Source organism: Sturnira hondurensis, unplaced genomic scaffold (genome assembly GCF_014824575.4).
Source record: "Sturnira hondurensis isolate 20B ecotype Veracruz unplaced genomic scaffold, ASM1482457v3 Scaffold0000780, whole genome shotgun sequence".
NCBI lineage: Eukaryota > Metazoa > Chordata > Mammalia > Chiroptera > Phyllostomidae > Sturnira > Sturnira hondurensis.
The window spans coordinates 19,758,426-19,785,604 of record NW_028073411.1 but is presented as its reverse complement, the minus strand read 5'-3'; the positions used below and the strand labels follow the sequence as shown (position 1 = coordinate 19,785,604).

Below are 27,179 nucleotides of genomic sequence, written 5' to 3'. Positions count from 1 at the left end.
GCCAGGCCGGCACCAGGGTCAAGGAGGGGTGAGCAGGTCAGCTCACAGGGTGGCCAGGACCAAGGACATAGAGAGACCTCTATGTGCACATGGAACACACATGGGCAGGACACGGATGTGCACAACACCCGCATGAACCAGCCAGACACATGTTGACAGGCGCATGCAGCACACACACACGTCACACACTGCTGTCACAGCTGCCTCCAGACCCCAAGCACAGCACACACGTGGCCCCAGCTCCCACAGGGTGACGCTTTCCTGGAGCCAACGCACCTCTGAGCGGAAGCTCCTCCCACCCAAAGACGACCTGAGAACCAGGTTGTGGCCTGAGCAGACACCCCAAGGTAGGCAGAGGAGCATGAGGGAGGGAGACTCCTAGCCCCCGCCCCCCCCGTGAGGCTGCACCTGCCCCCCCCGACCTGTGCCCCCAGGGCCCCCACACCCTCACCTGCTCTGAGTCCGGGGGGAAGACAGCATCGAAGGCAAACATCTTAGGGACCGCGGCGGTCACAGCAAGCCGGGAACCTGTGCTGCCCGGGGGCCCAGTAGCCCGGTCATAAAGGGTCACCTGCTTCTTCCGTGGGTCCACCTTCAGGAAGGATGGTGGCGACTCGGCCGAGCATAGGGCCCCCTGGGCCGGCCGGACACGCAGCACGACTTTCACCTGGAGGCAGGCGGGAGTGGGCGTCTAAGCAGCCAGCCACCCGTGACCAGGCAGCAGGGCCTGAGCAGGAGCCGGGACAGCAGGCCAGGCCTTGGCATGGGTGTCCACCCAGGGAACATGGCGCCCGTGCCCCTGCTCCAGGCCGGAGGGGTCCCCTGTGAGGTCGGCTGGGCCAGCAGACCAGGGGCCTGGAGGAAAGGTGTCCGGTGCAGGGCGAGCTGGCACTACACAGGCCCAAGAGGTACAGAGCAGGGAGCCGGGGAAGGCAGGCCTGGAGGCCCAGCAGGCAGAGAGGGGGGTGTGGGGACGGCGCCCACGTGTCCCCAACTGCCCTCACGTGGGGCTCGGCCACACCCCCTCACTGGCTCTGACGCAGAACTGGGAGACCCCACAGGGAGGGGAGCCCAGAGGCATGGAACATTCCAGAGCAGTCAGTTCTGTCATCTTCTCAGGTGGAGTGGCCACACAGCCACCCCTCCCCCAGGTCCACCACCCACAGGAAAGGAGGTCAGAGAGGTCACTCGGCCTGAGGCAGTCTCCCAAAGCCCCACACCCCAAATCTGAGGGCAGGGCGAGGAGGGAGAGAGGCCAACAGAGGGAACAGCCAGACCCCCCCAAAGGAGGGGTCCTGCTCCCCCCCCCCATGGGCACCTCCAGGGCAGCGAACCAAGTGCAGCTGGGCTCCCGGGGAGGAGCATCCCCAGGCTGGGGCAGGGACCCAGACCCAATGGCAGAGGGACACTCAGGGCCAGAGCACAGCTGCCACCAACACCTGGCCGGGGGGGAGGGGGGGGCGGCGGCAGGAAACAGAGGCCCCAGAGGGGGCCAGGCTGCGGCCTGACACCCGGGGAGAGAAACTCTCTGACCGCAAGCGATGGCAGGGTCCCAGGCCATGGGGAGCCAGAACAACGGGCCGAGGGAGAAAATGGTAGTCCTGCCTGAGAAGAGAATCTCGAGGCCTCCGGCAGGACAGGCCGGGGAAAGACCAGAGGGGGCCAGGGAGGCCGGGCGGGCCGGGGTGCGGGGCAGAGACAGAGCCGGGCAGGAGGGGGCGTCTGAGCTCAGCCGAATCAGGGGGCTCTGCTCTCCCTTCCACAAAACACAGAAACAGACACAAAAATGTGCCCCCCACCCGACCTCTGCCTGAGATTCAGCTTCCTGGAGTCTGGTCACCCCCCACCCCCACTGCCTGGGGCCAAAAGGACAGGAGGCTGCGCGGGGGGCGGGGGGGGGCGGTGACCAGGAACCAAGACACCCCCAAAGCTGCATCAAACCAGCCCCGAGACAGCGCCTCCTGTAGGCAGCGGGGCCGTGGAGAACTCAACAGGGCGGCAGCCGGGAGCCAGGGCCCCTCCAGGGAGCAGCTGGGGCTCTGCGCCGGGCCCCTGGGTCCGGCTCCGATTCCTCCACGACCGAGTGAACCGCATAACCGGCCTCAGAGCCACTGATCTTCACAGACTCAGCTGTTAGTGGCAGATACATCTCACCCACGGAATCGGTTCACCGGGAGCGGCATGCCGTGGGGTGCATCCGCCCAGAAGCCTGTTGGCCCCGGGACGCAGAGAGCCGCCGGACCTCGCCCCCCACCCGGCCGGCTCCACCTGCCCCGTCAGTTCTTTTCTCCCCTAATGCCCGAGCAAAACGACTTCATTTCCGGACGCCGTGGCCACACTCACGGCGTGCATACTGGCCACTCATTTGGGGCTATTTTTTTTCAGCATGAACTCTCGGCCACTTCAGGAGCCGAATGGGCCCTGCAGATGAAAGTGGGGAGCTGCTGGCAGGAAAAGCAGCTGCTGTGGGTGGGCGGGCGCAGAGTGGGCCCGCTGCGGGGATGTCACGGGCCAGCCTGCCCCGTGCACCGGCCCTGCTGAATGCACAGGCCATTGTCTGCGAGAATCCTGCTGAGGCCTCGGGGAAACCAGTGTCTTCGAACAAGACAATCTCAGCACAGTCTCCCTTCCCTGTTACTGTTCAGATGTCACAAAGCCCCACTGAACAGCTGCTGGTTAGGAAAAGACATATTTTGCATGAAAAAAGGGCTTCCACTCCTAAGAGGTGGCCCAGGCATCGGGGGAGGGGCACCCTCACCCACGGCCAGGGGGTCTTTTAAGATGGCAAGATGATGAATTACTCTAAGCAGCGCATTCGTGTCAGGAACCGAGCGTGATCTGACTTCCTTTCTGTGACAACACTACATGCCTTTCAGGAGGAATTTCTGCCCGTGACGTTGGTGCAAACAGGAGGCAGGGAGGGGCCCTGGGTAGGTGGGGACAGGACTGACTGGTGGCCCAGGGCGGAGGGAGTGTCTCCCACAAGAAGGCAGCACCCCACCCTGGGTGAGGGCCCTGCCCCAGCATGAAGGGGTGTGGGCCCACCGGCACCCCAAGTGACCCAGCAAGAACCCGAGTGTGGGTGCAGTGCACAGCCCTCCAGCCACCGGCCCACCCCTGCCCCTCACCCGCCTACAGGTGAAGCCCAGACAACACCAACAGGCCAAGTGACCAGGCCAAGGTCAAAGCCAGGCCCGGGGCTGTTGAAAGCCACTCCCCAGAGCCAGTCGCTCTGTCCAGTTGGCAGCTTCCCCACTCTGGCCCGGGGAAAAGCAGAGGTCCCCCCCTCCCACAGCAAGCTCCTGGGGGCACTGACCGGCCCACACACACCCAGGGCCCTGACCCGGGTTTCGGAGCTGTCACTGGCGCCCAATTCGGGGTGAGGATGAAACGCAGCCTCGGCGACAGGCGGCGGGGGCCAGAGCCAGGGTGGCCCAGACCCAGCCAGGCTGTCCCCGGACTAGGTGAGGCCCTCCGTCCCTGTGGGCCTCAGTTTCCCCATCTGAACCAACACGCCTTCCCCCTTCTTCCCATGGTGATCTGCTCTCCGGATAGCCGAGGGTTCCACCCTTGCCCCCGGCCCCACCAGAGGGCGGCATGCCTACAGAGGTGAGGCTGAGAGGGGTCCTTGGGCCAGACCCCAACACCTAGTCCCAGGAAGCCCCCTGGCTGTCCCAGCCCACACTGAGACCAGCACACAGCCCTGGGACCCCCGCCCCAGGCTCCCTGCGGCCACCTTGAGCCACCAAGGTTGGCTAGGCTCAGTCTCCCCACCTGCTCCCCTCCTGATACCTCGTCCAACCCGGGGGAAGGAAGCAAGGGTCTTCTGTCTTCTGTACCCACCTCCGCACCTGCTCAAACACCCCTGGCCTCATTCCCCCACCCCAGAGGGGCGGTCCCCAAACCAGGCCTGGGCCTACCTTTCCAACACCGCTGGGGTTGTCCTTGGCCTTGGAGGAGGCCCTGAGCAGGCAGGGGGGCACAGGGGGCGGCCACAGCTGCAGGGCCCCGCTGAAGTCCGTGGGATAGGTGGAGGTACCCCGGCTGGCAGGGGCCGGTGGCGGGTGGGGCTTCTTGCGCTTGGAGGCCAGGCTGAGCTTCTGGACAGCCCTGGGGAAGGGGTGGGGGGAGGGTGGACGGGGCTCAGAGCTGTCCCTGCCTCTGTCCCCAGCCACGCAGCCCCAGTGTCGTTCCTCCCCAGGTGAGGTGGGGGACCTGGCAGCGGCCAGGGGACGGACAGGCACCGAGAGCCTCCCTCTGCCCTGGGTCCCCGACCCCGCAGCTCCTGTGGGGAGCAGGACACGCCAGCCACTCACAGGCTGTGTGACCCAGGCATGCTGACACAGCTGCTCTGTGCCTCCGCTTCCTGTGACACGGGCTGACCTGACCACCAGAGGCCCCCTGCACACGGGCGCAGCCCCTGCAGCCCCGCCACGAAAGGGCTGGAGGAAGGAAGCTCAGCCCGGGGGTGGGGGGCGGTGGAGAGAACCTGCCGGCCAGGCTCCCCCACCCTCCCTGCATCCCGCAGGGCTCGCCACCTCCTCCCAAAGCCCCAGTCCTCGGGCCACACTGCCCTCCTGTCAGGGCCACGGGAGGCCTGACCCGCCAGGCTGCTCAGCCTTGCACCGCCTCCCACGCGATGAGATCTACAGCCGGCATTTTGTTTAAGTTCTTTCATCTTTAATAGGACGTGTCTTTTAAGGGACCCCAGGGACGGTTCTCCTCCTGGTGAGGTGTCATCGTGGAAAATAAAAGTAATCTACGACACATGGTGGGGCCTTAATAGAATGGCGGCAGCGGCGGCGGCGGCGGCGCCCCAGCCCGAGAGGCCCGCCGGGTGCGGTCCCCAAAGCAAACCCCACAAGTCAGCACCCAGGAGGGGCCCAGACAGCACAGGGCACCCTCAGCCGCAGTGGGTGCCGACCCAATACCTGCCTTCACCCCCACACAGAAGAGCCCCTTGTCCCCACTCGGCCCCCTCTGCTGCCCACTCTGCTGCCCACTCTGCTGGGGTCCACACCCTGGCACAGGGCCAGCTCTGGGACGGGCAGGGCAGGGCCAAACTTGACCACCATGTGATGAGTGAGAGCAGCGAGGGGTGGGGGCAGCCAGCAGGGCGGGGTGGGACTGAGGAGTCCGGGCCGCTGTCTCAGAGCCTCCCGCCAACCCCTGGGGAAGGGGCTGTGGCCCGACTTGGAGGACAGCCGAGTCCACAGGGCAGCCCCACCCCCTCCGCGGGGCTCTGCTCAGGGGACCCGAGCATGCAGGGCAGGGCGGCTGGGGAAGGGAGAGGGGCCTGGGCCTGACCTTGGCCTGCAAAGGTCAGGGAGCCCCGCCTGTGAGTCAGAAGCAGGACCTGGTCCTGGGGTTTGGAGGCGCACCAGCCAGAGCTGGAGGGCATCATCTCGGCCTCAGGTCTACAGAGGCCAGCGGCAGCCACAGCGGAGGTGTGCCCCCAGCCCCAAAGCTGGCTCCTCGTCCCCCAAGGCGCACAGGGTCAGCCGGGGACCCCGAGGCTATGGGAGACAAAGCATCCTGAACCCACCCTGCCAAGCCTCAGGGCACATGGGGCCCGGGCTGACGGGGGCGGGGGGGGGGGGCAGCCCAAGTGACTGTTCGGAGCCTCCCTCCTGCAGAAGCCAGGACCAGAGGGCGGCCATGCCCCGTGGGGCACAGGGGAGGCCACGGAGGCTGCTGGACATGCCCAGGTCCCTGGTGGGCAGACTCCAGCCCAGTCCTCTGAGGTCAGACTGGCCCCGGGGTCTGGAATGTCACCAGCCAGGCATCTCCGCCCCGAGGTCTGACCTAACTCAGGGCACCCTCTGCTCCCTACCCTGTCCTGTCATAGGCCCAGCCCAAGAGGCCCGCCCGGCTGGCCCCTGGGTCCCTGTTCCCACAGGCTCGCCTGATGGGGGTGACTCACAGGCACGTCCCCGGGTTCACAGGCCCAGGACAGGCACTCTCCCCTGTGACGGAACCCAGGCCCCTGAGAGCTGGGACAGACCCGCCAGCCACTTGGCGCCATGTGGTCTTTTAGTTTCTGGCCCAGCCTGGTGGGGCTTCTGGGGGCCCTGTGGTGGGTGGGCCAGCGCTGCCCCAAAGGGCCTCAGCCTTTGGGGGGCACAGACCCGGTTTCCGAGCAGCGGGGGTGGAGGTGGAGGTGGAAATGACACCAGGCCTCCCAGAAACTGGAAGGCCACACGATGCCATTCTGGGGCCCGTGACTGCCCACTGCATGCTGGGGAGAGGGGGTCCGCGGCGGTGGACCTGCAGGGGTGCGGAGTGCCAGGAGGAGAGACATGCAGGTAGGGTACAGGCCGGCCTGAGTGTCTGCCTCTGAAGAGAACACTTAGGAAAGCAGGAGCTCACCTGCATACAGAGCCCTCCTCACTCTCAGAGAACACCTCCTCCAGGAAGCCTGCCCTGATGCCCCATGCAGGCAGGGCTTCCCCGAACGCCATGACACCTACTATGGCAGGAACCTGCCCCGGCCACCGCCTTGAGACCTGGTTCACAAGGCCCAGCCCTCCAGGCCCCCGGCGGGGACTCTGGAGGACAAGCGTTTGCCCAGCCAGGCCTGGGACCCGAGGAGATGGGAACTGGCCGTGAGCGGGTGATCACACAAGTGGGCTCCCGGGCCGCCCACTGGAGCCTCATGTTAATCCCAGCAGCCTTTCCTGGGCTTGCCAGCCCTAGTCACTGATTCATGGAAACGGAAAGAGACACGTTCTACCCTTCACACAAAGAAACACTGCCTCTTCCAGAGCCAGACGGGGACGTCCAGGCGCCGGCCCTGATGGCCCTGAGGAGACACGGGCCTGTTCTGACTCGTGGGCTCTGCGGGCGCCAGGCCAGGGCTCCCTAACCGCGTGGTGGGCCTGGCACACCCTCCTGAGTCCACCCAGGGGCTACCACATGCAGGTCCTGACAGCCCCAGGGTCTGCCTAAAGGGGACTCAGGGGTACAGAGTCACTAAGGGGGCCACAGACCCCTGAAGCCAGGGACCAGGTCCCAGCATCCCTGGGCCGTCCTCGCCACAGCTGGCGTTTCCCATGTCACCCAGGGGCGGGGAGGGCCCCTTGGCCCCACCTTGCAGGGAGGGGTGCCCTCCTGCCCTGGGCGCCCAGCTAGAGCTGCCCATGTGCCTCTGGGCAGTACCCACTCCAGCTTTGGACCCCGGCTAGGAGCCAGGCCTGCCATCCGAGGGCTGGGTGTCCAGGCAGACACCGGGGAGGGGACCACTGAGGCTGCGCTGGGGCAGGGAGGGGGCCGAGAAGACCAACGCCTCTGCCCCACACCTGCTGGGGCCTCTAGATGCAGAGCGGTGACCCCAGAAAGACCCAGAGGGGCAGGCAGGAGAGAGTGCTGAGGGAGGCATCTGGGGGGAGATGCGGCTACAGGGGCAGGAAGGCCCGGGACGCCGGGGCTCGAGCAGGAGGATTCAGGAGAGGGGAGGTCAAGGTCACCAGAACCTCTGGAGAAGATGGTATTTCAGCCGCCTGGCCCACCAGGCCCACCCTCTCCAGGAGTCTGCTCGGGGCCAGGGCACCTCGCTCTTCGCTGTGTCTGTGGCAGCAGTGCCGAGCTCCTGGGCAGACTCGCCGAGCAGGGCACGCAGGGCACCGCCTCCTCCTGGGCTCTGGCCCCCACGGGTGCCCATGAGGCCCCCCGCACCGAAGCATCCAGGGAACACACCCCTCCTCAGCTTCCCCGCGTGGAGGGCCTGCAGGGAACCCAACTCCTAACCACACATCATTCTGCCTCCCCCCGCAGATTCCTACTCACCCTTCAAAGCCCACCCCGTGGAGCCCAGCACCGAGGACAGCACTGGCTCCACCGGTCCCACCCTGCAGCCATCGGGCCGCCTCCCCAGACCCCTCCCCCACCAGCATGTCGCTGAGCACAACTGGGGGGCACTCCGGGTGGGGCCCGGCAGCTCCAGGTCTTTTGGGGACTCTGACCAGCCCGTTCCCTCTCTGAGCCGCAGCCCCCACGAAACACGGGAAGAGGGTCAGCTGCAGAGTGCCCCATTTCACTTGCTGCCCAAGGGCCGCAGCCCCAAAGAGCAGCGTCCTGGGCCTACATCAGGCTGGAACTGGGGACACACAGCATTCCTGGCTGGGACACCTGCCCTCCCTCACCCCCCGCACTGGGCCCACAGCCCTTCAGGGAGCTGCTGCGATTCGGGGCGTCCACCAGGCTGGAAGGAATGGCAGCCAGCATCGCCCTCCCGGCAGACGCCCAGAGAACCTGCCTCCCAGTCCTGGCCCCTGTGCCTGTTTCTATGGTAACTTCCCAAGGCCAGCGCAACCTTGTCGGGCTCAGGACAAAAGGCGTGCTTGCCCTGTGGGGCCACGGGGCTGCAGCTGAGCCAGGGTGGCCCCCGAACCTGGGGTCCCGGCCAGCTGCCTTTGCAGAGGGTCTCAGGCGGGGACAGGGGGGCAGCCTCGGCCTGATGGAGCTGGACCAGTGCCCGAAGCTAGAGCAGAGACTAGCTGGGAGGGGTGTTCTCAGCTGCTGGGGCCCTGCCGGCCCCCACCCCCGGCCCCCGGCTCCTAGGCCATCCAGACAGGCCCTCCGGAACCCCAGCACCTAATGGGGGCAGCATGCCCTGCCTGCAAGCCGCTCACCAGCCCTGCGCCTGACAATGCCCCCATCACACACCCTGCCCGTTACCCCCAGTCAGGCCACGAGGCCCCCAGGCCCTGCAGGCGCCAGTCCTGCCACCAGGCACGATTCACGGACAAGCCTATCCACTCCAAGGGGCTGCTGGTGGGACAGCGACCCGTGGCTGGGCCGCCATTAGGGCTCATTAGCACCCTGCCACTCTGCGGTCAGCAGGCAGGACGCTGGTCCCCACCTCCACACCCCGGCTCACACAGTGCCCCTCACCCCAGAAGGACCTCCCCAGCTGACCTCCCCAGGAGCTGGTGCCCACAGGGCCACAGCCAGACGTCCTGGGGACCCAGAGAGCAAACCCTGGGCTCCCGACACCCCCACACCAGAGCTTGGGCCTGGGGCTGGAGCCTGAGCGCAGCCTGCCCTCCAGATCCTCCCTGCCCCCCCCACCCCACCCGGGTGGCCCTGCCCCACCCGATTGCAGGGGCACCGCCCAGGGCCTGTGTCCACTTCCCTCTGTGGCTGCAGCTGTGCTGCCCAGGACGGACCCCAGGACGGGCCCCAGGACGGGCCCCTGGACACCCCGGCTGAGCCTCCTTGTGCTGTCCAGCCTGTCAGCTCCTCACAGCAGTTCTCAAGGAAGCGTTACCGGACGGTCGAGGGAAGCGAGGCGCAGAGCAGTTGTGAGACTTGCCCACAGCTGCATAGCTTGGAAGGGGCAAAGGCTGGGCGTGAACCCGGTCTCTTGATTGCATCCTGTTTTGGGGGTGCGAGGCCTCTGCTGGATCCTGCCATCAACAGGGTGCCCTGGAGCCCAGCACGGCCCCCACAGCCTTCCTTCCACCAAGGTCACGGCTCTCCCAGGGAGGCCCGCAGGCCCAGGAGCCGGGGTCCCCACTGACGTCCTTGCCCAAGCTGCCCGGAGCCAGGCACGGGCCCTGCTCAAAGGCTTGGGGGCGTGTACCTGACGAAGAAGGAGGCTGCGGCCGACGCGCCGGTGGAGCCCCCAGCCGGGGTGCCCGGGACTGGGGAGACCAGGGCTGTCGTGCAGGCCCCACCACGGCCCCACATCTTGGACACGCCATCAGCGCCCGGGGCGGGAGGGCCATCTCGGACCGTGTCTGCCACCGCCACCGCAGCCACCGCCGCTTCTGCCTATAGGGAAGGAGGGAACCGTGTGAGGGACAGACAGGCACCCACTGTCCCCCCCAACCCCAGAGCCCAGCACGCCCCCAGGGCCCTGTGCACAGAGGACCCTGCAGCTGGGGGCAGGGGCACTCTGCCCCGGGGGAAGAAATGCCTGCCCCCCTGACTCTGCTTCCCCTCCCCCATCCAGCCCCAGAAATGCAGTGGCCACGCTGGTCAGGACAGATGGACAGGGACCCCACGCCCCTCTCCCTGGGCTGTCCCTCTGGGAGGACCCGAGACATAATAAGGGAAGAAACCACAATAAAGGTTTGTCACAGCGCTAATCACCCCGCGCGTGTAACGTACGACATGCCCGCGTCTGAAATGCTATCCTGGCATTTCCCACTAATTAGCTGAAGTAAATCCCAGAGAGGAGGGCGGCCTCCTAACGGGGCTCAAATGTGATTACACGCTCTGGACGGCGCCAGCCAGCGGCAGACTGGCCGCCATAGGCCTCGCACCTGGGCCCTGGACCCCAGGCCTCAGCCGGGCCACCCCCAGCCCCGCGCCTGCCCCGAGGGCCCTGTGCCCAGCCTCCCCAGCTCCCCGGGCACCACGGGCCAGCCCCAAATGCTGGCCACAACTACCGCCCAGGACACCCTCAGGAGGACCTGGCAAGGAGCCTGCGGTGAGGAGCCCAGGGGGCAGCCCCGCCCTGGGGGTGGGTCAGCCTTCTCCGGGCTGGCCTAGTGACAGGTTCCTGGGGCATGTCAGCAGAACAAGACCCACAGACCCCAGGAGGAATGTCCCGGAAGCAGGCCCTGCACCTCAGGGTGGCACCACTCCTCACCACAGTGCAGGGGCCCCCCAGCCTGAGGTCAGCATCCGCTTCCAAACTCCTCTCAAGACACAGAAAACAATATGTCTGCCAAGGAATCTTCAGACGCCCCCTAACCTTAGGCTGGATGGAAGCCAAGCACCCCCTGGACCCCCCAAGGCACCAGCTGAGCCCCCCAGGCTTCAAGAAGGCAGGTAGCAGCCCAGGCCCTCACTGGGAGTTGTGCCAGCCTGGCCCCCGCCCAGGGGCTCCCTCGGAGCCCTGCCCTCTCCTCCAGGCCTTCCCCAAACTTGCCCCAGGAGCCCTGTCTGGGCGCCCCCCCACCCCCCGTGTCCTGCGGGCCCTCTGGCCCCTCTCAGCTCTCATTCCACCCAGAGCAACGTGCTTGACGCATCAGCCTCCAGTCTCCCGTTCCACCCACTTTCTCTGGCGCCTAGGGCGGGGCGGGGCAGGGTCACCATGCCTGGCAGCTTGCCTGGCCCACACCAGTGTCCTATAAACATGCCCTCCGGGGGCCGGGGCCTGGTGGGGACACAGGCCTGAGACAGAGCCAGCCCACGGCTGGGAGGTGGACCCCACACAAAGGGACACGGAGCTGAGGGAGCAGAGAGGGGTGCAACTCATGGGGAACATTCTGGAAGGAGGGTCAGCCCGGCCTAGACCTGGGCAGCGAGACCCAGAAGTGAGTTCCCTTTTCACCACCCAGCACCTGCTCCCTGCAACGCTCTCCTCTCCTGTGTCCGGCAGAGCGGTGCAGGAGGGGCCTTACAGTGACATCACAGTGATGTCACCACCGGAGCCTGCACTGCAGGGCAGCGCCGGGCATAGCTGAGACCTGCCGTGTGCAGCCCGGTGCCTGACTGAGGCCCTGCGGCCCACGCCAGCTCTGACCAGCCCCGGGGCAGCCCTGCAGCAGGCCCTGCAGATCCGTGTCCAGCCAGGCCTGCTGCCGGCGAGAAGGGCCGTGCCCCTCCAGGCCCAGCCGCCCACCAGCTCAGGCACCTCCGCCTGTAGGCGGGACAGCACCAGCCGCCCGGCGAGCCGGCGGCTGAGCGCACACACTGACCTGTGCTGGGCGTCCAGCACGCGCCTCGGCTCCACCGTCCCACTTGCTGCCACCAGGACGGCCGCTGCGGACTCCTGCCAGAAGCAGACCCGCGCCAGAAGAAGCCGAAGGGCGGGGGGAGCGGCGTGGGGGGGATGACCACGACATGGGGACAGGAGATGGGGGGGTGGAGGGCAGGTGGCCAAACAGAAAATGTGATGGAGGTGCCAGGGCAGCAACAAAAGAAAAGCGAGAGGAAAGCGTGAGGCGCATTCCGGAGGGCCTGCCTGGCAGAGGCGTCCGCTGGGCCATGCCCTGGTCTCACGGGCACCCACAGCAGGGGAGGAGGGGACAGCAGCATACTAGCCCATCTCCTAGGGACCCTCCAGGCCTGAAGTCCCCGTGGGCTGGATTCTGGGGTGGGAAGGGCAGGGCGAATCAGCGCCTCAGGACAGACCCCGCCCTGCGGGCAATTCGTGCCAGGATGGGGGCGGGGGAAGTGGAGGGGAAGGGAAAAGGGGGCGGCCCAGTGGCATCTTGCAGATGCAGCCTCAGCCCCGCATGGGGTCCAGGTGGCAGTGCTCGCAGGCATGTGTCAGGCCCCAGGGCCCCAGGGAGGCAGAGCCAGCCACCCCTCTGAGCTCCACCTGGTTACCTGGAGGCCAGGAAGGTTCTGCCCCTGCAGGTGCCTCGTCCCACCCCCGTCACAGAAGCAGCTTTGCTGCTGCCTCACCCAGGAGGGGGCCATCCTGTCCCAACTCCACTCCACGGTGGGTAAACTGAGTCCCGGAGGGGGCAGCAGCCATGGGGCGCGTTAGAGACACGGCCAGAACCCAAGCACTGTGCCCCCCAACCCCCACCGTCCCAGCCGCACCCCTGAGGCCGGGCGGGCACCCACCAGGGACACAGCCCACGCATGCAGGGAGGTGGGGCCGGCATGGGGAGGGGGCAGCAGGAGCAACACCCCCAAGCCTGTGCCACCAACTTCTGGGGACAGAGGAAGCCTTGGGCCTCCACCGAAAGGACCTCACCTCCCACTCTGCATGTCAAGGCGGCAAGCAGCACCCCCTCCAGGAAGCCCTCCACCCTTCCCTTCCAGGCTGGGCCTCCATGGGCCCAGCCCCCAGGGCTGGCCAAGACCCTCTGCTCCAGGACCTCCCAGGACTATGAGCCCCAGGCCCCGAGCAGGGCCTAGCCTGTGCCCACAGGACTCGGGAAGGTTGTCACAGGCCCCACCGGCCTGGCCTTGGCGGCAGCACAATACAGCAGGCCCCACACCAGCTGCCCCAGCCCGAGCTGCCTCCAGGACTCCAGCCTACTGTGGGGCCAGGAGGCCAGGGCCCTGGTCCCAGGGAAACCGGCCAGAGAGGGGACCTGGGGGGCAGTCCCACGGCCACTGCCCAGTGCCCTCAGGGCAGCCATGTGGGCCACAGGCCAGAGCCCGGCTCCCACGGGCACCTGACCCAGTCTGGAAGGCGAGAGCAGGCTGCCCCGCTGGGCGGCCCCACAGCCCCGGGAGGGCTTACCAGGCACTGGGGAGGGGGAACACCCCGGAAAGGGCCGCCCGCTGTGTCTTGGGAATTGGGCTGCAGCTGGCTGAGGGCTGCCTCCCCCAGAGACCAGCCCCTAGCACGCCACCGGCAGGCCACAGCGCCGGCTCCCAGCCATAGTGGCGGGCTGCTCCAGGCACTAGGATCCCAGTCCCACCTCCAGGGGCCACCCCTGTGGCCGGGCCGGCGCCCTCCCATCCTGCCCCTCCTCTCCCTGACCTGGCCCAGGTGGGCCACCCACCCCGAGGCCCACACCCACATTTGCCTAGAGACCACGTGCCCAGGGCCGCTGATGGGCTGTCAGAGACTCGAGGTCCCCCTTGAAGTGTTCAGTTCCGCGACCTGACACGGAGGGCGCTCAAACCCTCCACGGCCTCCGCTAACGACCAGTGCGCAGGTTCGGGGGAAGTCACCGCATCCGAGTCCCGGGGTTCTGTTCACGGCTCTAATAATCTCCCTGTCGATCTCCAGGGCTGCCTCTAATTGCAAACCCTCCCCAGCCACCCAAACTCTATCAGCCGGCCCACAACACGGAGAGGGAGCCTTAATCCCTTACGCGTTATGGCGTGTGGGCCACCTGCAGGGCTCCCGGCAAACAGAATGCATCCCGCCCCCCCTCCTCCCTCCGGCACCCCAGCGCCCCCAGGCTGGTCCCTTACCACCTGGCATTCAGAGCCCCTGTGAGACGTGCCCTTGGCCCCCACCCCAGGTTGGGAGCCTCTGCCTCTCTCCTGTGGCCTCCACTGTCCCCACCGTGTCTCGAACCAGGCACGCCATCCCCGGTGCCTCCCTGCAGGCCCAGGTCAACGCCACCTCCTTCAGGAAGCTGCTCGGCTCTCCGGAGCTGTTTCCCCACATTATCACCCCAGCACCCCAGGAAACCCCCTCTCCTGACACCCATCCTGGCACCCCTTCTCCTAGACGGCAGACTGGGGGACACAGCAGACACTTGGGAGAGGCCCCCACAAGCAAAGCTCCCCCTCCAGAGCTGGCTTCACCCTGGACTGTGGGGCTGAGGCCGGCTCAGGCCCCTGGCCCGTGGTGCCCACAGCACCCACAGCACCCACTGGTGCCCAGGGCTGGCCCCACAGAGGCCATGCTGTGGTGACCACCTTTTGGGCTGGGGGGGGCCTTGGTGGGGCGGCCTGGGTCCCCCTGGGGGCAGCCTTGCACCGCAGACAGGAGAGCTCGGAGAGGGAGGGGCAACTGGGATCTTCCTCAATGGGAAGTGCCCCCCTAGCCCCCAGCTCCCGAAGATGAAGATCTGACCTTGCCCCAGGAGCCCACGGGACCATAGTGCCACAAGTGGTCCAGGAAATGGGAGAAACCACCCACCCGACCTCACCTGCGGGCGCTGGGTGGGCCTGGGGTGGGTGCAGTGCCCTGGGAGACACGAGAGGACACCAGTGACCTTGCAGAGAACTGGACGTGGGCCTGACAACCACCTGGGGGCTCACTCCAATGCCCACAGCCCCCACATGGCCAGTGACACGTGGACATACACCCCCAGGAGGGGCCCCCCTCAGACACGCTGCCCACACCCCACCCAGGCGCCCAGGAGGCCGCTGCCAGGCCACTCAAGACACTCACCAGGCACGAGGCGGGCAGAAGGCTGCCGACCCCAGAGACGCTCCACATGCCCTCCAGGCACTGCTGGGCCTGGATGGTGACTGTGCTCAGCGCCCCGCCCAGGCCGGCCGGCGCCACGGACACCTGGACGCTGGGCCTGGAGGGCCAGGCCAGCACCTTCCTCCTGTCTGGTGCCCCCCGGCCTGGCCGCCCGCCAGCCGGGCCCAACACCACTGGCACATCCTGCGGGCTGTCCGTGGCACCGGGGCCGGAAGGTGCCAGGCCAGGGCCTCCAGGGTGGGCGTCAGGGTCCCCCCGGCCGGCAGGCACCTGCAGCAGCCGCAGGGCCTCCCGCGTGAGCTGGTACAGGTGGGCGGCACAGACGCTGCAGCGATGCCCGCCCTCCGGGCGGCACGAGGACAGGGACCCGGGTGCCGGGAGCTGGTCGAGCAGCAGCGAGGAGAAGCAGGGGTCCTGGGGGAGCAAGGGACAGAGGCCGTCAGAGCCCGGATGCCTGGACCCGCCACCCACTCAGACCCGCCGCCCGCTCCCCACCCCACAACCCAGAACGGATTAACAAGCCCCCGCGGTTCCATCGCACGTGCCCGACAGGAGAGCGATTATTGGAGCTGAATGGAGGGGCCCACAGCAGCCTCCACTCTGCCCGCCTCCCCACCACCGTCGCCACTCACTCACGGCTGACGAGACCCCTGCAGGCTGCCCGACAGCCAGGCCACAAGCAGCGAGGGTGCAGAGGGGGTTCAAAGGGGTGGGAGGAGTGGGGCCAAGTGGCTGCTGAGTGGGGCCAGACACCTGCCTCCCACAGGGCGGGGTTCGTTCAGCACCCCAGGGCCTAGGGGGGAGCCTCTCGAGCCACCCTGTGTGGCCTGGCCACGGCAGGCTGGGTGGCAGGAGGCCCTGTGCGGGGACTCTGCCATGTGACCTCGAAGGCCTGGGGCCCCTGTTCTGCCCGCAGGGAGGCAGGAGGCACGGCTCGGACCCACCTTATTCCGTCAACGTGGGCACAGACAGGGCACAGGGGCTGCGCCGACCGGTGACCACCCCTGCAGCCCGGCGCCTGCCCTGGGGGACCACAGGTCTCCCCACCCGAGTCTGGTATCCACAGAGGGCGAGAACAGCAGCCAGGGGAGCCTCAAGGAGGCCCTGCAGGGCCGGGAGGGCAGAGAGGGCTTCCTGGAGGAAGGGATGGCTCTGGAGGAGGGGAGGCCAAGGCTCAGAAGGAGCCTCACTGGAGGGCCCGTGCCCTGTTCCTCTCCCACCGCCGACTCTGCTGCACCACCCGCCAGGGCAGCCCTGCAGCGGTCAGAGTCACTGCAGTGGAGCACCAGCGCAGCCAGCTACCGCCGCGACCACCCAGGACTCACTGGGAGATCCCCAACGGAGCAGACCGCACATGCAGGCCTGCATTCCACGTTGGCCAGCTGGCCGCCTGGCTGGCTGCCCCTGCCCCCACCCCCGCCCCCCGCCCCGAGCCTGAACCTGCTACAGCAGAGCAGAGCCCACCCTTCCTCCCTGGCTGCCTGCTCACCACCCGACACACCACCCAAGAGTCAGCCTGCTGGGGTCCAGCTGCCCTGCTGACCACCAAGGGCCTTGGGCCCCCAAACCCCAAACACAACCACTTCTCAGACGAGGGGGCAAATCTCCTGTACCCACCCTGGTGCCCCAAGCCTGCTCGGTGGCAGCCGACCCAAGTCCACAGGTGCCTGGGAAGGCTGGCGTGCGTGACCACTGCGCAGGACAGCCTTGATGTGAAGGGACACCGTCAGGCCAGCTCAAGACGGCCCTCCCCCTTGTGCCCAGATCCCCAGCACCACCCCACACTCCAGGCAGCATAAGCCACAGGCCTGTTCGACCCCCCGCCCCCCAGGCCAAGCAGACCAGGTCACCAGATGGGGGCTGTGTGGGGAGGCCTGGTTTCCTCGGCCCGGGCTGGAGCCCCCCCTCTGAAGCCTAGCGCCTGGTTCAAGTCAGCGAACACCCCCTCCTTCGGCGGCCCCTGCTGGGACAGGCCCCTGGAAGGGCTCCAGAACCCCCATGGGGTTGGCAGGCGGGCCACAGATGGAATCCAGACGCTGTCCGTCCCGCCCCTCCCCGATTTCCAGGCCCCGGCTCTGATTACTCTGGTCTTTCCACTCAGCGGGAGGCCGCACACGGTGGCCTGCTAGGGAAGGAAGTGCCTGCCATTAGCCCGACTTGGAGGGCGGGGACCCTGGCCCCTGCCGGGCCCCAGCCCCCACAGCCATTGTTCTGGGGCGTCCACCCGTCTCTGGGGACCTCAGAGCTCTGGGGTGCCCCAGCCCTACTACACGGGCTGCACCGGGGGGGGGGGTCGGGAAGAGGAGCTGGCCGGGAAACCCCCAGACCCCCACGGGGCACAGCCGCAGGCACAGAGGCTGGGGGAGGGGCAGGAGAAGCAGTGCAGCCCCCCTCCCCCGCAGCTGTGTCCCCAGGAACTGAGACAGCAGCTGCCAGGAAGGCCTGGCCACCCAGGCCTGGGGCACTGATTGTCAAAACCCCCCATCCTCCCATCCCCCCATCCCCTCACCCCGTCACAGAAAGACGAGCCCAAGGCTGCCTGGTCACCTGCTCTGGGGGGCAGCCCTCCTCCCTGACAGCCACCGGGGGTACTGGGTCCAGCTTCATGAGCCGCAGGTAGCCCCACCCAGATACGCCAGGACCCCCACCTCACACCAGTGAGACCCACACACACACACCCCCGACATGGCAGAGGCCGGAGAGGAGGGGCCTGCCTGAGCTCCCAGTGAGGCTGAGAGCCCCGACCCTGAGCCCGGCGCAGGCTGGCAGCACAGGCTGGAGCAGGTCCCCGGGGGCCACGGGAGTCTCCCGAGCTGCCAGCCGGGGGACCAGCAACCTGCGGGCTGAACAGACAGAGAGTGGGGCTCTCCACCCAGCACCACAGCCCAGCTCTCAGGGCCCCAGGGTGGGGGCTTTCTCCCAGGGGCTGGCACTGGCCCCACAGGCTCTCTGGGCCTCAGCACTGCCCCTGGGGGAGGCGCCAGATCTCCGGCCCTTCCCCACCTGTTCCCAGGGGCCTGGTCTCTCCCAGCCATGGTGGGGGGAGGGGGGTCCACAGATTCCAGCCCCCTGGAGTCACAGCCCTGGCCTCAGCTACGTTAGGTCCTGAAAGTTCAGCCCCACCTGGCCCACTGCCCACCTCCCCCCCCCAGAACCGAGCACCTTCAAAAGATAGTGATTATGACAAAGTATCGCTTTTTTCTGTACGAGCTAACTGAACACATATTGTACCTGCGCTTGGAAAACGTTTTTCCGGATCTGACTCAACTCAGTACTGCTCACGGCCTGCCCAGCGGGCCGCCATGGGGTTCAGAGAGCCCCCACCTTGAAAGTGACACCCCGTTCTTCGCGGCATTTCTGGGGCCTCTAAGCGGCCTTAAGTAATCCTTCCAGTTTCCCTGCACTGAGGGCCCTGAAGGGCTTTGCCGGGGACAAGTGGCCCTCTCAGCTCCGCCAGGAGACCCTCCCCCAGCCCAGGCCTCAGGGCCCAGCCCTGCTGCCCGGACAGGAGCTGACCAGAGCCCCCCAGGTGAGGCCACCACAAGAGGGTTGGGAGGAGTCTGCTCCCCGACTAGGGGAGCCCCAAGACTCAGGGCTGTGAGAGGACCCTCCCTGGCCCCCATCACCCTGTCTTTAGAAAGGGGGCTCCCGCACCCACTGGCAGTGCCGCCGGGGGCGGGGGGGCGACGCCTGAGCCCAGGGCTCCCCTCCCCCGCCACACGGAGCGTGCAGGCGGTGACCCTGAGCAGCCGCTGTTTCCGGAGTGGACAACAGGTCCAGGAAGGGCCCCCAGGCACCGCCTCTCAGGCTCTGCCATCCGGGACTGAGGACGTTCCCATGTCGCGTGCAGCCTGGCGGGACGGGGGTGGTGGGTCAGGAGGCCAGGGGTCAGGGCCCAGTTTTCCAGCCTAGAAACCACCAGGCTGTGGCGGGCCACTCTGCCGCCCAGGACCCCGATGCCCCGCCCAAGGCCCCACCCCCACCCGGGTCCTCTGGTCCCAGGGGAAAACCTGGAAACCCACAGTCAGGGCCCCACCAGCCAGGACTCTGGACACTGTTCCAGCCCCTCGGGTCTGAGGGCTGGCACTGACTCTGGCTCCTTTCTCTGTCAGTGGAGGGGGTGGGGAGCGGGGGCACAGGCCACCCGGTGCCAAACAGCACTGGTGCCCAGGGCCCGCCGTGCCAGGCGCCAGCCAGCTGGGAAGCTTCGGGCAGACAGCAGCTCACTGAGGCCGCCTCTCCTCAATGGCCTCCCTGTCCTGGACCCAGTGCCACTGGAGGCCCCTGGGGGCACTGAAGGCCAGACCGGCGGGACGGCCCTGGCTGGGGCGGGGAGGCGGCTTCATCAGGGCACCCGCCACTCAGAGGGGGGCTGGGCACACTTCAGGGGGCTGGGACTCCCCCAGACACACTTTAGGCCAGCTCTGTGGGTGCCGGCTGTGGCACCTCGGGCTCCTCATAGGACCGTGGGCCACAGCAGGTACCCCCACCAGGGTGGGAGGACACCCGTCACCCAGCAGAGAAGACAGACAGACGTCAGGCAGGATGGGCCCTTGGCACCACCCCAAGACCCGACACCCAGAGTCACCACCACCAGGTGCCCCCAGGCTCCCGTGGCCCCTGTGCTGGCTGGACAAGCCCCTCAAGTGCCAGGCCACCGCCTCCAGACACCCAACCCACAGGGGCCACCTTATGTGCTGGCTGCCGTGAGCCTGCCGCCTCATAGACTGAGGCTCAGAGAGGCCGAGGCGCTGGGCGCAGACCCCACGACACGGGCAGCAGAGCCGGGGCTCCAAGCGGGGAGGGCACAGGCGTGGGGTTGCTGAGCAGAGAGGGCTCCAGAGACAGACCGGGGGGCCCGTGGTGGAGCAAAAGGCAGCCATCGAGCCGGCCAAGCCAGATGGCTGCCCAGAAGTCCCTTGGGTTTGGAACAGGCTGAGTTTAGGGGGCTGGTGGGGAATCCAGGAGGCAGAGGGGGAGGGGGAGGACTGGGATAGGGTGGCCCAGGGCAGGACATTTAGGGAAGGGCCAACCCTGGGGCCCCCCCCCCACACCAGGACATGAGGCAGGGCCAGCTCCTGGCGTGCCCCACCTGGAGGTGGGGGACAGAGGTGCACTCGGGTGGCAGTGAAAGGTCGGCCATCTGCGAGCAGGCACGCCCAGCATGGTATGCACCACACCCACCAGCATGGGTGTTGGCTGAGCCCACCCACCCTGCCCCACAGCGGAAGCCTGGGACGCTACCGGGGAGCTCCCACAGTGCACCAGGAGCCCGTGGACCTGAGGCCGCCTGGCCCCGGGGGGGCCAAGTCACAGCATGTGAGGCCAACAGTGAGAGTGTCCCTGCCCCGGTGGAGCAAGGACAGCGACTCTGCCCAAAGTCCCTGTTCACAGATGAGGAGCCCAAGGCCCTGAGAAGGAGGGGCAGGGCACCACCCCCCAGCCCAGGAGGCCCACTCACCAGCCACATGGTCACCTGCAGGGAAGGGAGGATCCTTGAGAGGCACTCAGGGTCCCACAAGAGCCCAGCCACCCCCCCCCCCCAGCTGCACCAGGAACCTGACAAAGGGCAGCCAGGCCCCGAGGGCCACTGCCTTCCACCAAGCAGAGAGGAGCTCGTGGCCAGACACGAGGGGCCGAACAGCCACTTCTTACCCCATCCCCCCCGCCTGCTCCCACACCTGAACCCAAACCGATGCAGACACAAGGTGAGCCCAAGAGGCCTTCACTCCGTCACTAGACGCAGGGGACCAAGGGCACTGACTAATCTCCCGTCCACTTCAGGAGGCAGGGGAAGGGCCAGCTGAGGTCCCCATGGCTGAGTGGGAGGCCAGGCCTGACCGGCTGCCTCTCTCTCCAGCTGGGTTCAGTGCCCAGAGTGGCCGGGAGCCTCGAAGCCCAGCAGATGACAGGTCCCTTCCCAGCTGAGTCATCGAGTCCCCTGCCAGCTGGGAGCCTGCCCAGCAGCCAACCCCAGGGCGTGCCCGCCCCTTTCACACCTCCCTGGCTGCCATTGCAGCTGCCAGCACCCGGCCCAGCTGGGGGATTGGCTGAGGAGCCCCAAGGCAGCCACCCTGGCCCTGCTACTGGGTGGTCCCCGCAGCTGGTGGTGCTCCGGCCCAAGGACTCTGACCCCAGGCCACACACGGCCCCCACCAGCTGGGCTGAGCCCTGCCACCCTGGGTCACAGAACAGAGCCAGGACCATCACACACCAGAGCCGTGGACGCTAAGGGCCGGGAAGGCTCCCTGGGGGGACTGCCACCCCCCAGCCAGGCCCCAGAGACAGGCAGAGGGCCCACAGGCCTCCAGCCCGAGGGCCGGGACACATCACGGGTGCACGGGACAAGGACCCACCTCCAGCAGCCTTGTCCCACAGGGTGGGGACTGGGAGCAAATGCTTGGGCCTCACGGTGGGAGGGGCCATCGAAGGGGCAGGGAGGACAAGACCCCTGTGTGGGGGCAGAGGTCTGCAAGAGCCAAATGAGAATTGATCACTTCCCCCTGGGGTAGAGGGAGGTGGTAATCAATTCAGCACCTGTATTGACACCTCGAAAGAAAGTCGAATGTCACAATGTCATGGGTCTCTGGAGAAGTCGACACACTCGGTGGCAGCTGGACCAGATCCCCAGCAGGATCCCCCACGCCACTGCTGCCAGGGGGAAGGGACGGTCATCCTCCTTGGGGCTACCCAAGGAGAGGGTCGAGGAGCCAGGATCAGCCCAGCAGTCCTGGGGGACACAGTGGTCAAGGGAGGAAAAGCCTGGTCACTGCGTCACTGCTACGGGCAGGACACTGGACGCCGACTCCACACAGTGGCCAAGGCCAGTGAAAAGGGCCAGGAAGGGCCGCCCAAAGGGGGTCAGGGGTGAGATGGGAGGGTGGGGAACCTGGATGCAGGTGGGCGCCGCCAGAGCCCTGGGCCAAGAACTCACAGTGCGGCAGGTCATCGGGGCCTGTGTCCCCTGCCGCGGTCAGCCGCTCAGGCGCCAGCGTGCTGGGCATCAGCTGGACCAGCAGAGGTCCTGCCAGATGCACACGGGAGGGACAGGGGCCTGGGTGTCTGCAAAAGGGGCACTTGTGAGGAACCACTGCAGGAAGAGGTGAGAGAACGGAGCCCTTACTGGCCGGCTGGGCAGGGACAGGGACTAGGTCAGTGCACAGTGAGAGGGCCTGTGGGCTCCACGGGAGGGCGGAGGGGCGGGGCTAAGCCGGGCACGGACCAGCAGAGACTTGCCAGAGGCAGGGAGAGCAGAGGGCGGGCACAGGCTGCATCGCCCGCGGCTGCACAGGCTCCAGAGAGGCAGGGCGTCTGCTGCAGTACCCAGGACAGTGACCCATGGAGGCCACAAGAGGCTTGTCCACAGGGCCTGGCTCCAGGCCTTATGGGGGCTCTTAAGGGGTCGCTGGACCCTGGCAAGAGCAGAGGGTGGCACAGTGGGGAGTCCGGAGAGGGCACTCAGCCTGGATATCCATCCACCCCACGCTCATGTCCTGCTCAGCTCACAAAGGACAGTGTCCCAGACCCCAACCTGGGGGGCAGAGCACATTCCCCTCCCCGCCACGCCAGGGTGGGAAGCCTCAGAAAGGGGGTGAGGCACGACCCTCATGTGAACAGGGCCCTGGGCAGGGACTGCAGCCGCCCACACTGCCCAGAGGGGGACCGAGGCAGGGAGGAGCAGGCGCGGGGCGACATGGCCTCGCACCCAGGCCACTGGATGACCACCTCCCCCACCCCCAGCCACCGAAGGAGTGTTACAGCCGTGACCCCTGAGGCCCGGCTCAGCGGATCTGCCCAGGGCCCCACTGCAGGGACCTGTCTGCTGGTAGGAGGGCCCCAGGTCCACCCCCACCCCAGCCTCAGCACCCAGCAAGCCCCCAGGTCTAAGGGAGAAAACGCAGGCACGCTTCTCTGTAAGCCATGAGGTGCCGTCCCCCGCAAAACTCATCTTGTGACAAGAACAGGTAAAGGCCCCCAGGGACCCTCCCAGACCAGCGGCCTCCTGCCCCCGCTGCCCCCCGCCCCCACTGCCCCACAAAGCCCTCCCTCCCTCCCTCCCAGACCCAAAGCAGAAACAGCTGCGTGAGGTCAGACACCACCTCCCTGCCTTCCCTGCAGGAAGTTCGGGGGCAGGCTGCAGGTCGGCTGGGACGCCTGCCAAGGTCCTGGGGTGGCAGGTCCAACCCCCAAGTCCCCACGGCTCTGTTTCCACCTCCTCCAGACAAACAGTGGATGCGGGCCTCCCCTACCTGGGCTCAGCGCCCTGCACACTGGGCAGTGCCCCAGCCCAGCCCCGAAGCGGCCACGCCCGCTGAAGGTGGAAGCAGAGGGGGAGGGGCTGCAAAGCATGGACAGCGCTTGGGGACACCTGGCCTGCTCGGCCACTGGGTGCCAGGAGAGGTAGGGGAAGGGGGTGAGTCCCCACCGGGCACAGGGGTATGCACAAACAGAAAAGTCAGGGAAGGCCAGGGAAGGTGGGAGGGGAGTGGTCCAGGGCTTCCCTGATGAGCTGTCTACAGGAAGAGCCACCAGACCCTAGAGGGACCCTGGAATTCACCAGTGACTGGTGTGGCCTGCAGCTCTCTCCACCAGGATGCCCTGCCCAGCTGCAACCAGCCGGCCACATGCTTGGTGCCACTAGGCACAGCCCAGCTCAGTCACAAAGTCCCCCTGATCTCTGTCTGACCTCAATCTCACCTGATGGGGCAGCAAGATGGCCCTGCAGCTGAGAGGCCCCTGAGAGTCTGTCCCCAGCCACACCTTCCTGAGGGCCCAGGGCCTAGGTGTCTGCCGGACAGCGGGCAGGGCAGAGGGTCCAGCCACACCACAGGACAGGACAGGCCCCGTGTCCCCCCGCTTTGCCCCCTAGAGTGCCCAGGGCAGAAACCAGACTCCCACCACCCCACCTGCTCTAGGCAGACAGCGGTGGGACCCCAGGAACCCCGGGTCTCCCCTCCCTCTGGCCACAGGGCCTCCGTGGAGAGCTATATTTAGATTTGGTGGGGATTATTCGGACTTCCAGGAACGCTTTCAGAAAGGCTGCAGGTCAAGGGCTTCCTCTGGAGACCCCGCCTCCACAGCCTCTCGGACTTCCAGGCACATTGTTCCCTCAACAATGGCCCCAGCTCCTTCCCAGGCCCAGGCCAGCCCGCGGGCTGCAGGGTGCCCCCACCCTGGCGAGCACCTTGGCAGCTGGGAGGGAAGCCCAGGAACACGGGGGCCTGGCCGCACAACTCCCAGATGGGTGGCCACTGTCCACAGTGGCAGATCTGGACCGGCCCCGCCCCACTCTTCTCCACAAAGCTAGGAGGGGGTGCAGGGCCACGCCCTCCCCACACAGCAGCAGGCCCACCCTCTGGTCTCCAAGCCCTCCTGCCACAGCTGTACAATTTCCAGACACCTGGCTGGAGGCCCAGGTGGCCCAAGGGAAACAACAGACCAAGTAACCCCTGCCTCCAGCAGGACAGGCACTGTCCTGCCCTGGGTGGGGTCCCCACCGGGGACCTGCCTCTCTCCCTTCCCTCCCGAACACAGACTGCGGGTCCAGCTGCGGGACTTCCGCACTCTCGCAGAAACGCACACCCAACCCCTCTCCAGCGCCCCCACCTCACCCCAACTCATACACAGTTACAGATGGGCAAACTGAGGCCCGGAGAGGCGAAGGGACTGGCCAAAGCCACTCAGTGAAACCTCGCCTCCCTCAGGGACCCAAGGTCTGCCAAGTCCCAACATGGGCCCTGCCTAGAGGGGCCAGCTCAGGGAAAGGTCACTTACCCGAAGCGGTGTCCCGGACCCACTGACCAGCTTCCACGCCTGTCGCTTGAGCTCGGCGAGCTTCGTGTGGCAGTGGCGGCACCAGCTGCCTCCGCCGGCAGAGTGACCCTGCTCTGCGCCTGCCCCAGCGCCCTCGGGAGTAGGACGGCTGCCACAAGGGTCCTGCTCGGGCCCGACGGGCAGCCTCTTGCGGGGCGGTACCTCCAGGAGCTGCAGCGGCTCCCGGGCCAGGCCACCCTCGGCCACCTGCGGGAAGTGGGTGCAGAAGAGGACAGTGAGCCTAAGCCTCTGCGGCACCATCCCCAGGCCCAGCACCGGGGGCTCCAGACCTCAGCTGGCCACAGGCCCTGGAGTTGGCGCACTCCACAAAGTTAGGAGCGCTGGGCGAGGACCCGCCGCCCGCCCTCTGCTTCAATTCAGGGAGGTTCGGCTCAAGTCCCTCCGTGCTGGAGCCCGGCTGCCCCCGCGCTCCACCCAGGCCCGGCCCCTAGGGGGCGCCGCGCACCCCTCGCTCGTCTGGGCATTTAGGGCCCCGTCCCGCGGCGCCCGCCGCCCGGCTCCCTCTCCCGGCGCGACCGTGCATACCGCGGGGTGCGCCGCGCACATGAGGGCGCCGTGGCTGCCCATGGCCCAGACGCAGGAAGGGCTGGGCGGGAGCTTGGGGCCGCGCGGGCGGTCCAAGGGCGCCGCGGCTACGTGATACGTCCCGGGCGCGCCCCCATGGCCCCGCCGTCCGCTCCGAAGTTGGCGACGCGGGCGGGCGAGTGACAGAGAGCTCGCGCAGGCAGCGGCCAGCGCGTTCGGGAGGGGGGGCGGGGCCCGGGCCGGTGGGGGCGGGGCGCCCGGGGACCGTCCCGCCCCAGCCCTCCGCTCCGCAGTGCTTGGGGGAAGGGATCCAGCCCAGCGGCGCGGCCCCTCCCACTCCAAGGACCCCAACTCGTTAAGCCAGTCACATCCCCCGGGAGGGGCGCAGGGGGCCGCTTTGAAACAAGGTACGCGCTCGCGCATGCGCCTTCCTGCTCTTGTGCCGGGACACGGGGGTCTGCGCATCTCCTGGGGGTTACCAATCCACTTTTCACTTCACACGCGAGAAACTGAGGCCCCGGCGGGGAAGGTCTCGCCCAAAGCCCCACAACGTGGGGGGACGAGGAAGGGGCCGAACCCCAGCCCCCGAACTCCAGTCGCTTTTCTCTACAAATCCAGTGCATTCCGTGTGTCTCTGGTCACCCTTTGGGTATAACTGTCGCGCGTGGTTGAGTGACTCCGCCGTCTGGCCCCGGGCCGTGCAGTGCCCCTGGCCGTGGATCTGTGTCTAGGCGTTTCTGCGGGAGGCACCCGTGTCTGTGCAACCGCGCGTGTGCGCGAAGGTGGGTGTGTACGCTCTGGGCCCGTGAAGCGGGAGAAAACGGCGCGGCTCGCCCCGGGGGTGTGCGCGGGACCTGTTGTCAGCCGGCCTGGCAGATGGGAACTTAGCTCCGGAATTAATTGCCTGTTTGTCTCCGGCTGGGAGGTCGCCCCCGCCTCTCCGGCGACCAGTTGCTCCCGCTCCAACCCAGCCCTAAGTGTCGCAGCTAACCAAGGCAGCAGGTGATTCTGGAGCCCCATTCCGGGTCAGCCCGAAACCGGGGTCAGGCTGTGAGGGCGCGGCCGCCCACCTTCCCGTGACGCGAGCGACCCCTGCCGGCCACCGCGCACCAGAAGCCTGGAGAGAGACCTGGCGCCACGCGTCCCAGGCGAGTAGGCGCGCCGCGAGCACCAGAAGGAGCCAAGCCAGAGCAGGGCCCGATGGCGGGCTGTGGTCCAGGCGGAGAGCGCGACCTGCGGCTCCCCGCACACACACAAGGCCCTCACACAGATTCGAATCGCTCCCCGCACCTCCCGAGCCCCTCAAAACTACCTTCGTTGCTCAACTCCCTTTTACTTGGAAAGTCCCCCCCACCCATGTTCGAACTCCCCCCAAAAGAGGGGCGGATCATCTGCCCTTGGCTTTCCGAGTCGTTTCTGACCGACGGTGTGGCGGGGTTAGGGGTATAAAGTGGGCAAGGGCTCCCCAGTCTCACTCTGCGGTACCCCAGCCTCCAGCCCTTTTCCGCCCCGCACGAGGGCCGGAAGCACTTCCCATCTCCTGTCTCATCGCAGCCTCAGGAGGACCAGTCTGGGTCTAGGTACCTCGGGCCACCACCGACGCCGCCTCCCCCATTGCCTGCAAGACGGCACTTGCCCCAGCCCCTCAACTGCTCTGGGCCACACACAGACACACACGCACACACTGGGCCCGGGATCGCGGCGCTCTGCCACACACACTCACTACCCACATGCGCTCCCAGAAACGCCGACGTGGAGCCACGGTCTTATGCCCAGGGCCAGCCACACCCGCAACTTAGGTAGTCCGCACCACTGCGACACTTCGGAGAACACACGCTCACAACACACACCCGGGTCCCCAAAGGGGGCCGGGACACAGCCCTGCAGGCACGGGAACTGGAGTCACCTCAGGGACTCGGGCTCAGCCACCAGACCTCGACTTCTTGCCTCACCCGCCCCAGCACGGCGCGGTGGGACCCGGGTCCGGGCGCTGCGCTCTCCTCCCAGGACG

General features: G+C 67.3%; 1 protein-coding gene across 3 annotated transcripts in view; it reads right to left on the bottom strand.

Annotated features, from left to right (window-relative positions):
* Nucleotides 1–25,369, bottom strand: part of KIF26A (kinesin family member 26A) — a 32,570-nt gene extending 7,201 nt beyond the window's left edge. For 2 of the 3 annotated variants that reach the window (XM_037047911.1, XM_037047920.1), the window contains exons 1-6: nt 25,169–25,369; nt 24,584–24,829; nt 14,771–15,223; nt 9,584–9,774; nt 3,921–4,110; nt 452–667 (exon numbers count right to left, since the gene is read on the bottom strand). In XM_037047911.1, the coding sequence (XP_036903806.1) occupies nt 452–667; nt 3,921–4,110; nt 9,584–9,774; nt 14,771–15,223; nt 24,584–24,829; nt 25,169–25,210 (1,338 nt within the window). In that variant the 5' untranslated portion in view covers nt 25,211–25,369. Of the gene's footprint in view, nt 1–451; nt 668–3,920; nt 4,111–9,583; nt 9,775–11,651; nt 11,697–14,770; nt 15,224–24,583; nt 24,830–25,168 lie in introns of those variants that run through there. The other variant, XM_037047929.1, reaches the window with a different exon arrangement.
* Nucleotides 25,370–27,179: the final 1,810 nt, after the last annotated feature.